General features: G+C 30.7%; 1 protein-coding gene across 7 annotated transcripts in view; it reads left to right on the forward strand.

Moving 5' to 3' along the window:
• LOC148606042 (uncharacterized) overlaps nucleotides 1-12,124 on the forward strand; it is a 43,341-nt gene that overhangs the window by 15,838 nt on the left and 15,379 nt on the right. For 4 of the 7 annotated variants that reach the window (XM_088544222.1, XM_088544223.1, XM_088544224.1 and 1 more), the window contains exon 2: nucleotides 11,870-12,071. In XM_088544222.1, the coding sequence (XP_088400348.1) occupies nucleotides 11,870-12,071 (202 nt within the window). Of the gene's footprint in view, nucleotides 1-1,830; nucleotides 2,391-6,390; nucleotides 6,427-10,524; nucleotides 11,111-11,869; nucleotides 12,072-12,124 lie in introns of those variants that run through there. The other 3 variants (XM_088544225.1, XM_088544228.1, XM_088544227.1) reach the window with 3 other exon arrangements.

The following is a 12,124-nucleotide window of genomic DNA, read 5'->3' on the forward strand; positions in this document are numbered from 1 at the left end:
GAATTAAAATTAAAAAATGGAAAATATTTTCACCGTAACCATAGCACCGACCATTCCTTAGCAACCACCAATTTGGGGCCTAAAAACACAAAAACATCACAATTTGAATATATTTTTTTTTATATCTAATGGTGGAAATATGCCAAACTACATAATTATATTAATGAAGTATGTCTTAGGAAAAACAATTTACAATAAAGTACAAAGCAATCTGATTTTTATTTTTGATATGTTTCAGTGGAGAGTACCTACTACACATCCATGTTTACATTTAATTAATATCTTCTTGCTCTTGTTGGGAAATTGGGTCTGAACATGGCCTATTTTGTATATTTCAAAGTGTCAAAAATTAAGAATGTTGGTTGTTATGGTAACCAGATCTTAACCAATCAGATTGCTTAGGTTGATTGTAAATTGTTTTCCACAAGACACACCATTACTATAATTATTAAGTTGGAAAATTTCCACCATTAGATATAACAAAAACAAAACATTCAAATTATGACATTTTTGTGATTATTGGGCCTTAAATTGGTCATTGTTAAGGAGTGGTTGTTGCTATGGTAACGGTAAAAACATTTTTCAATTTTTCATTTTATTCATTGTTTTTTTTATATACCCAACTGATTTAAAGTCAATTTAGATAAAATATCTGACATCAATAAATCACTTTCAGTGAAATTTGCATGATTTTTAGGTGCACTGCTACTCAAATATTTTGAAATAAAATGTATTTTGGCATCCAGGGTTTGAGTATGTCCATAAATTCCTTCAATGATCATATATATCAGCTAAACTTACAGTTCTAATAACTTTTCCCGTATTAAATTTTACTTTAATAGTAAAGGTGATATATAGGCAATGGGATTGTAGTCTTTTTTATGGTTTGACCTGCCATTCATACATGAATACCCAAGAATTATTGGTTTTTTGGGGGATATTGAAGTATCAATCTTTCTCTCTGTCTTTTTGTCTGTTTTCTGTCTAGCCAACATTTGTGATTGTCTTTAACACCTATAACATTATGGATTCTCATGAGATATTGTTAATATGAGACATGATTATTGGTTTTGTGCCATGGACTTGAGGATTTTCAGCTTGTTGTTCAGCATGTTATCCAATCTTCTTTATTACTGACTCTAGTATGATGTTTCTCAGTAGTAGATCCAGATGGAGGGTTTTGGAGACTGAGAATCTCCTTTTTGTTAAATTTATTCTAAATTTTGGCTAATGACTAAAATATAGCTTTGAACCCCTTTCACCTTTTCTGCTTCTTAAATATCAGGATATGCCCCTCTGTTTGTTCCAAATCTTGCTGTTTTACTGCTGATTTTTCTTTCCACCAAGGCCCTGTATGTTTGTGTGGTTTTGAAAGGTACATCTGATTTCAATGAAGGTCCTGGTTTACACAGATTTGGTTTTTATTATCATATAAGTTGAATTTAAAAGTATTTGAGAATTGATTTTGTTTTTTCACTTTAATGAATCACCTGAAAAAGAGATTAAAGATGGAATTATATGATTATTGATTTTAATAAATTTGTATATACACATGTACTGACAATATGCAGTGTGGTAGAATGTAAATTGCAACTTTATTCATTTTATTTTGACATGGATCATAATTTTGAATTCCATGAAAGGGATTTATGGAGTAAAGTGTATTTTCTACTTTGGTTTTGTGACAGGATTTTAAAGGGGGTCAGATTTCACATTGAAATGGTATCATATTTTATTAAATGGAATATCCTTTTAAATATGTTAAATACACATTACAATGCTAAATGTTGATTTTAGAAATGTGAGAAATAAAAACAGGCAGATTTGCTTTTTTTGTCTTATTGGACCGTGATTGATTTAAAATTTTGAAATCAATCTGTGTTTAGAAAGTTTAATTTCGTGTTATGGATTTAAATAGGAGGGGAATTGATTCTTTGTAATCTACTATAAAAATTAACATTGACATAAACTTTGTGATGTGATTGTCAGTTTGTATGTGTTATAAGATCAATCTTTTATCGTTTAGTGCTTATTTGGTTTCTAATGGAAACATCTCAAAAAATATAATCGTAAAGGAGAAAAACTTCGGAGTAAATAGGACACTGATCTCTAAAGTCTAGTGATAAAACATTTACCAATCGTTTGTTTAAATTCATTTCAAGTGACACAGGAAAACGATTATCCTGAAGGTGTCTTAAAAGTTTACATTAGAAATGAACAGGAAAATTGATTATTGAGATGTATTTCAAAAAATTGATAAGATAATTCACCATAAAACGTACAGTATACAGAGAGACATGTTTATGTCTGGGAGGGACATTGAAGGATATAAAAAGATAGCTGATAAAATGCCGAAAGCTTTTTTGACAGAGACGAGACATTCAAAATCGGTAAGATCTTCTGTAGTGCTTTTTAGGATTTTTTTATTAATTGCTCCATAATTAAAGTGGTTTAAATATTATTATTTAAGTTAATTGGTCATGTTTCTTCTAAAATTATTGTGTCTTTGAAATCCTAAAATATACAAGTGTGTCAAAAAGACCACCAGTCTATGTGGAAAGATCTGCATATGCTAACTGAAACTGCTAGCATGGAAGCAGTGAAATTGATGGCAGTGTTGACTCAAATGGTCTGTCACATGATTGGTTTATGGTTGATGATTGAAATATCTCTGGACCAAATACAAATGGTACTACCACTTCATTGAAAAATAACTGCAGATGCAAAAAGGAAAATTTCTTTCTTGAAATGTTTGCTGGAAATGTAGTGATATGCGATACAAAGTTGTTCCATCCACCAGGTTGTATACAGCTAAAACCAAATTAGATATCACCATTCTCCTCCATTAAGTAATATCTGTCCTGTCTATTTCTTTTCCTCCCTTGTAAAGGAGAGAAAGGACCAATTACTCTGTGGAGTAAAACTGAAGAATGTGGTAAATAACACAAAAACAGTTGGGTTTTAAGCTAAAATTTGGCAGGAAGTAAAATTGTTCAGCATGATGGGATTGACCTATGCAGAAATTTGTGAATGCTTGAGTTATGGGTCCTGAAATGGATTTTTTCTGAAATTGTTCTTTCCAACTTTGAAAATCTTCTCTAAAGTACTGGATGGATTGTAATCAACCTTGCATGGATGTTCCTTTGGATAGCCATAACAATCTATGAGTCTGGATTTTTGATCTAATGAAAAAACATGTCTGTTGTTACTTAAAATAAACCAGAGGGGTCAGATTGCAGAATTTTACAGATAACTCAAAAACATTCAGGTTTAGGTAAAAATTGGCATGGAGTAAAATTGTTAAGCATGATGGGATAGACCTAGGCCTACATTTGAAGAGAGATCCAGTTGGGGAGGTTTGAGTTGTTGGTCCTGAAATGGATTTTTTTCCTGAATATTATATTTCCAACTTAGGAAATTTTCTCTTCTGAAACTAATGGATTGATTGAAACCAATTTTTGCTTGAATGTTCCTTGGCATATTTTTAACAATCTGCATCCTTGAATTTTTCATCTGGAGAAAAATATGACCTTTGTAACTAAAAAGAGTTTTGGGTCCTAAAATGGATATTTCCAACTATGAAAATCTCATCCTCTGAAATTACTGGGTGGATTTATTTTATAATTGAAAACAGAGTGAATAATTAAGATGTGCTTTGTTGATTAACATGGTTTTAATATGAAAAGTCACATGTCAATTTCTATGACATTTTAAATGCATATTAAAAATAAAAATATACATAATCACATTTTGCATGATTCGTACCAAGAGTGCTACTTAAAAAAATCATTCACTGTTTCTTCTCACATTGTTTTGGATTCTCTCAAATGTACTGATAAACTGATATCATCTTTTTTTCATATGAACTGAAAGTTAATGAGTTGTTTATGTTTTGCATATCTTTTGTAAAACCCTGGAAAGTATTTTCTTTTTTTACTTAAGAATCAATTCATAAAAAAATCATTTAAAAAATAATTTTGTAATTATGTGTTTTCCATAGAAGTTCATTTTTGAAAAGACTTTAAGTAACCATTGATATGTATATTGGTAGCCATTGATGTGTATATTGGTAGCCATTCAGATTGTATATTGGTAGCCATTGATGTGTATATTGGTAACCATTGATGTGTATATGTGTTTTTATATAATTCCATATTATAAAGCTAGTCCATAACATATGTTTCCATATATATGGTATAAAATGTGAAAACATTGAATTGTGATTTACAGGGGTTCAAGTTTGCTTTGAACACTAGTAGGTCAAGGACTTTTTCTAATATGAAATCAAAGGTCCTTTTTAAGAAAATGAAAGGTCCTCAATAAAATGCCTAATTATAAGAGATCAGAGGTCCAGGTCTTAGACAAAACATAATTCAGAGGTCCTCAGGATCAGAAATTGATGGTCTTGGACCTTGGTCCGCTGATCATTTTGAACCCCTGTATAACTATTAAAATGTGGTTTTTTTTTTATATGTGTCCGTATTTTAAAGGCCATGTTACATTATCTCCCTTGTAGACACATGTATAACCATTTGACCAATGGTAGGAGGTGCCAACTTGGTGGCCATAGGATCTGTTTACATATCTGTGCATAGTATATAGCTGTTCTGAAATTAGAAACAAAGGAAATCTATCGGTCTTTTAATACTTTATTATTTGCTATGAAAGTATTTTTATCAGTGGCCACCATTTTTTGTATATCAGGGAAAAATATATATTGTGAAAGTAATTTAATAGCAGATTCCTGACTTTGTAGATTTAACAGCTCTATTATTCCAAATGAATGAAAAATTTGAAATTAATCAAATTTTGTTGTTTCCAAACCCATAAAACCTTCAAAATTGCTTATGGATATGATAAACAAAATATTTTTTTTCCACATAACTTCAAAGGTGGTTTGAGGGAATTTTAATGATATAATTGTAGAAGTTCTTGACATTTTCTTCTTTCACTGTTTTCCTTTTTTTTTGGCCTTAAAAAGGGGATATGGGCTGATATGAGCTTTTATATGGCAAAGTTTGTATTCATATGAAATATATACATTGCATAGCAGGGACATATCCAGAGATTTTGAAAAGGCCCTGAAAGGCTCTGACTATTTTGTGGCTCAATATTGCCCAAATATTTGATAAAAATCTGAATGTTCCTATTTTTCCTATAATGAAGGGTTTTGATCCCTCCCCCTTCACCAGATCTGCCACTGCATACAAATGTATCTAAATGGTCCAGAAAAAAAGGTATATTTAGGTATTAAAAAAATACAAGTAAAGTATGTTGACTTTTTGTACTGCCCAAGAACAGGTTCCACAAACAGCAATGGCTGATTAATGCAGTAGTTAAGGGTCTGTCAGCATGTGTCTAGTGTGTTGGTAGGTATGTAAACAGTATGTTGTTGACCCAGACAACTAAGTTGGATTGTTTACATTTACAATCCAGTGTTGTGTAGGAAAGTGTCGTCTGTTTGTACTTATAACAATATAATTAAAAGAAGTGTGAAAAATTAAATGGAATGTCTTAGGTTTAAAACTATGGCGGTTATAATAACCTTTGTTTTAATGGTCTCTTGAAAGACTTCCTTCTGCCTTAAACTGGCTGTTAATAGAGAGTGCACAAGGTTGATAAATTAATCTTAATTTGATTAAAAATGTTCAATTTTATACCTAATGAATAGTTAATTTAAGAAGATACTGACAAAAGTCAGGTTTCTTAACACTAACTCTTATACAAATGTAGATATGTAACAAGACATTTGAAAAAAGGAGGGTCACAATTAACCCTGATTAAATAGAAAAAGATGATAGTAAATCAAATCCTATGCATAATTTATTTTTCTATGAACCGGAATCAGGAAATTTATTGTGAAGAAATCAGAATTTCATTTACTTAAAACTGAAATGATTTTTTCCTTGAAGTATATGCTTTGTTGATTAGTCAAATCATTTGTTCTGTGACAGAGAAAACATCTGATCTACTTTAATTAAGATAAATCCTCCTGTATTTTTACCAGAAACTGTTTCCATAGTTACATTTGTTTATTTGATGTTAAGTTTCAGAAATCAGTGAGTACTGGTAATTGTACCATTAAAGACATAATGTTTTTCAAGCAGGAACTAGCTGAAGGACTAATAATATATATTAGGACTAAATGTTGGAAGAAAATTGTTAACAAAAGTAGATCTTCACACATAGATTTTACAGACAATTATTATAATCATATATCCTTAGTGCTTGTGGAGATCCAGACTGGATTTTCAACAAATAATGATGTAGTGCAAAATGTGTGCAAAATCATTCACGTCAGAAATTGTTGAACCTTTATGTACATACTTAGTTTTGAGCCTGTGAATGAGTCAGGCTTAGAACATATCCTAGTACCAGACTCCAAATTAATGCTGAATTTTCAAGATGAGGAAAGTGAGATTTAAGGTTAGTAGAGATCGGTGAATTACTAGTGCTAGTTGAGTAAAACAAGTTTTAAGATGATTTCTAGTGTACAAAGGTACAGATTGTAGATTTTTTTTTATCTTTTGCACTTATTACAGAAGTCTTGATTAAAAAGGCACATGACTTACTGATTGCAGGTCTAGATGTCAAATAGAACTTTATCATATTCCTGACTTTGACTTTGTTTTTTTTTTGTTTTTTTTTTGTTTTTTTTTTAATTTTGAGCAAAGGGAAGTAACCTTGCAATCTGACAGTCTGGGTTACTGTCAGTTTGAGCAATGGATATCAGTAAACTTCAAATACAAATATTGGACTCATTGTAGCTGCAGTATGTTCTTGGTTAATTTTGAATAATTTATTTCAAACTGTTTAACTACTTACTAAAGTGTAATTAGTTTAAGCTTCAAAGAGAAATGTTTACTGTTCTTCCTTTCCAGCCAGGTTGTCTGGTGTTAGTGGGTTATTTCCCTTTGAAAAAACTTGCTAAAATGGCTTGCATAATCCTTAAACATGAAAAACAATTTTTCTAAGTGAAAGGATTTTCTTTCACTTCAGTCTTGAGGACACATTCATTCTTGGCTTTCAAGATATCCTTTTCAATATTACTACACACAAATAAAACAAGAGCAAGCCTTTTAAAATTTGTAAATATGCTTAATCATAGGCCAAAGGTCATAAAAGTAAAGCATTTGTTATGTAACAAAATGACTTGTGTCAAGATTTACATGCAATATGTGACTTCCTTGTTTGTCTCCCTTTGAAATGTGTTTAAAACACTTATAAACTGATTTTATTTTTGGCCATGACTTATATGTTTATAGTCTTGAAACCTTACATGCAGTAAATTATTTCTCTGATCCTTGAAAACTTCTTCTTGGGAACATTGGTCCAGGTATTTGATATTGATCAATGTACACTTTTTTGGTATGGAGGTTAAAGGTGGTGATACAGGTAACATGGGTGAAAATGATTTAAGGAATCTATAAAAGACCACTTCTAAGTAATAATGGGAGAATTTATTGGAAAAATTGAGTCACAAGTGCCGAAGAATGTCTTTAATGAGTGTGCTGACCTGTTCAAAGTTTGAATGTCTTTAATGAGGTGCTGAACTTGTTCAAAGTTTGAAGCTTTAGTTCAAATCATGTTTTAGTGCAGCTAACCTGTCCATATAAGTGTCGTATGACCCTCAATATCATATAAACTTTTCCAGAATATTTCATGGAATAATTTGTTTGTTTTTTTTGTTTTTTGTTGTTGCTAAATTTACTAAGTTATAAAAATTAGAAATAAATTTTGATTAAATTCCATTTAAATTTGCTTTTGTTAACAAAATGCAGAATATAAAATTATGAATTTAAGGTGAAATACCAATCATTGGTTAAAGTTTATAAATAAGGTTAAACACAAAGAAATTGCAATAAGATCAATCACCGATCGTTATATTGTTTGACCTGGTAGTAAGTCATTGATCTGTTTGATGGTCGTACAGATCAGTTCAGCGGGACTGTGTTCATTGTTATTATAATTATATTTTCATATGGACATATTAGGGAAAAATGTATTTGTCAAGAAATCATGTACCATTTTGTATTACATTTTACCACAAGTTATCATTTTTCCTGATCAGCATGCAGGAACATTTACCAGGAAGTTACGATTGTAAATCTTTTCCCTGATGTAAACATTTTTTCATTCACTGAATTACAGAAGCTTGGCAGCTAGCTCCCCCTACTTGAGGAAGGTCCATTGGTATAAAAGAAAAAAGCTTGTCTTTTTCTTGTGAACTTTGACAGCAGCAGGTGATTTTTAGCTGAACTTCATACGTTTAGTTGTAAAAAGTTATTTGACAAAACCCATGGGTTGGAGGTTGAAAAAAACAAAAAACACAACAGCTGTTGATTTTTTTTTAAATATCAAACTTGTCAAGGAAAAAAATATTTTTCTTATGTTAGTAGATTCTCTCCAAGTGTAACAATCGTTTTTTTGACAATTTTATTTACTTATCTATTAATTTTGACAAGGTTTGAATTTAAAGAACAACATGTGTTAACTTGTAATATCATCAGTTGCATAAATTTAATTTTTTTTTTTTTGCAGTTCAGAACTAAAAACATAATTTAACTGCATATAAAACATTTGGTTGGAGGAGAAAAAGATACAAAATAAGCATTTTCTATTTAACTCATTTCTTTCCAATTTGGCAAGATTGAGTTCATGGAATACAACAAACTTAAGTTAAATAAAGAGAAATGTATATACGTTGTTGTTTTAACTAAGTAACCCTGACATACAATGCTGGTATAATATTGTACTCAATTCACATCAAGTTAACCATAAGTGGTGGGGATATAATAAAAATTTGATAATATTAGTTCCTGGACTTATAGACTTGAACAGACTTTTGAAATATGTATTCAAGGATTGATATTCGGACAGATTGTGTCAAATCAAATCTCAATTTTGAGTTTATTGTGGATTTGTTTGTCCTGGCAGACATCTGACTTTGGTTGTGTTTCATTACATTTCTGCTTGCATTTATTGCATTTTATTTGTGCATTGTTTATTTTCTTTAAATTTGTTGCAGATACTGCCTCTTTTATCGGTTATTCATGGAGATATCACCACTATGCTAGCCATAGTTTTGGACTTGATTTCTGTTACCGTGGCAAGATATACTTTTTTCTCATCGTTGAGGACCTTTGTGCACTAGCTAGTACATGTTGCATGTTCATTGCATTTAATAGATACAAGTTTAGAGCATGTGATTATTCAAATAGCCAACTAAATATAGAGACTTGATGATCACATTTTTCTCATATCTTTTATAATATCGTTAAGATGTGACTAAACATAGATTCATAGCAGAGGTTTTTTTTCTTTGAAGTCTCAACAACAATGGGAAATTTGTGTCTTTAGTGACATCCAAACAAATTGGTTTTTGTGTTAAAAGGAAGCTTAGATTTCTTCTATAAATTAAAAGCATTGTCAAAAAGGAGATTTTTTCATCAAACCTCAGTCGTTCAGTAACTGGATTATAGCTTGAAGAAACTTGTCATGTAACTTGTATATGCCATGGGATAAAACCTTATGATGATAATGGAATTTTGATGATTCACTAATCATTTGAATTTACTTTGTGGATTTTTATTAAAATTATTTTTTTATAGTTAGTTTGAAGATTTAAGAAGTTGTCTGTTTATCTCAACAAGAGACCAACTTACAGGTTTTGAAAGACAGTTTCATCGATACATTTTAGTGTAGATTTATGTAATTTCTTTTGAATGAACCTCAGTCCTATTTAGATATATCTGTTGCCATGGTTACATATAGACATTTTGTGTTAGACTTTGTAATTTTTGGCTGTTTAGATAAACAGCAGTTTGTTTTTGTACAGATTTTTTAATATTTTTGGCATGTGTTGGACAATTGACCAAATTTAAGATACCCCTAGTGCCATCCATAGTGTCAGATCAGTCTGTTATCAACAGTTCATTGAACAAATACTTCAAAATTAATTCTCGAGATTTAAGGAGGAAATTGAATTATATTAATCAATTTGTAGCAGGATTTATCAGAAATTAATCAAATTTAGTGAAATTTATCTAAATTTTGCCAATATAAGACTTGGCATGTGGTTGTGTACAAGCTAGAAGTTTGATATGAAGACTGATTTTTGAACAACATAGATTGTTGATTGGGAGGACATATCCTACACATTGTTGTTGATATATTTGCTTAGGGCATTACATTATAACTATATTAAAGCCTTCAGGAATATTAAAGTCAATATTCTGTGTGATTTGTGCTGATCCCACAATTAATGAAAAGTAAGAAAAAAAATGCAGTTTTTACAGAAAGTTATTTGATAGCAAAAACTATTGGGGAAACAATGATGAATATATCAGCTATGTTGATTTTACACCTGGAGTGGATGTGAGGATGAAATGGGATTAAATTCATTAAAAGATGTTTTGACATAATTTTACAATATCAGAGTGTTTTTAAATTATAAGACTTCCTGAAAGCAAAAAGTAGAATATTTCACAGAGAAAATTGTATATATATATTATATTTCGTGAAATAATCTGGATTTACTTGAAGTTCAGCTTATGTTTACAACCTGGAATTTCCATCCCTGAGAGCTTAAACAAATCTAAAAATTCATTTGGTAAAATGTACTTTGAATTGAAATATCTCTAATTTTTATTTGAAAAAAAATAGCTAATGTATTGTTAAACCTCACTCATGAACTTTTGTTTATGTCACACAATACTTTCGGTGTTGGAGCTATATAGAAGACCAATATGGACTTGAGATAGTTTACAGCAGTTAGACCTTGGAGATATATATTGAAACAGTGCTTGTCACACATTTTATCAAAGGAAACATATAATTTTCCCCAACAATGGATACTTCATTTTGAATTAAACTTTCAAAGGATTGATTTTTTCCATGTTTGCACAGTTTTTCTGTTTGAGTTGAAAAAGTTGAAAAGTTCCAAACAAAGGTTGGACTCTTGAATTGTAGTTAAGAAGAATAATGTCATCGTTGTTAGGATAAAATGGATTGATTAATGAATTATTTTGGTTAAAAATTGAAAATGCTACAGTTTCCAGGATTTAAGTTAGAAAAGCTTGATACAAGGATTAAAACATGTAGGAAGTTGGTAAGTTAATGAAAATATTAGTAACTGGTACATTGTATGTAGCTACTGATATATTGTCAATGTCTAGATTATAGTGCAGTACAAGTATTTTACCTTGTAATGACACAGAATGTAGAAAGAAATTGTTAAATATGAGTGGGGAGTATTAATGGACAACATATCAATATCCAAATAGAAAAGAGGAGGGTTGCAGGGTCAGAGGAAACTCAGACTAATAAAAACTTGGCTATATCTAATAATTAATGTTAGAATATTTCAAAGAATTTGGTTTCTTTGAAGAACAAAATATGTTGTTTTGAAAATACTGTAATGTTTTCCCATATTATTTACTTACTTCTTTAAATCATGGTGGTGGCCTTGTTAAAGTGTGTTTGCCTTTAGATCTGGAGGTTGATGGTTTTATAAGCGGCCAAGTCATACAAAAGACTATAAAATTTAGTCACTGCTTCTCTTCCAAGCAAGCTGTGTATTTGAGACAGAGTAATGACTGGTTTGCTTTGAGTCAGAATATTATAACCAAGTGGAGTGACCCTTGTGGGCTGTTCCTTCTTTGCTCATTAAAATACCTGGTCCGGGTTTCGTACTTGGTCTGTTTGGTTGATCTTTGGTCAATCCTTCTTATCCTGAAATGAATAAAATATCTGATAAAATATGTTAAACCACAATCAATCGATGAATTTATTTACATATATGTTAGTGTTTAACTTCATGTTTGATTAGAACATATCCATATTTAAACTTACTTTTTTGTTCTTGTAGACTGTTAGTCGGGCCAGCAGTAGGAAGTCAAGAGCTGAGAGTGGATTTTCAAGACAGGGACGCAATAATTATTATGACAGTGACAGTGATGAGGATGAAAGGTCACCAACAAAGCGTGATGTCTTTCTGGAGGCTGAACTCTCAAATGTTGACTCCATTCTGGCAGATGACAAAGCATTTGACACAGATCTAGAAGTGGAAGGTGAGGTTTTTTTTTTTTTTTTTTGTCCCTTGAATCCTTGTTTCCTATCATAT

The sequence above is a fragment of the Perna viridis genome, chromosome 9 (assembly GCF_037379345.1).
Source record: "Perna viridis isolate PV_CMFRI_1.1 ecotype Kerala chromosome 9, ASM3737934v1, whole genome shotgun sequence".
In the NCBI taxonomy this organism is placed as follows: Eukaryota; Metazoa; Mollusca; class Bivalvia; order Mytilida; family Mytilidae; genus Perna; species Perna viridis.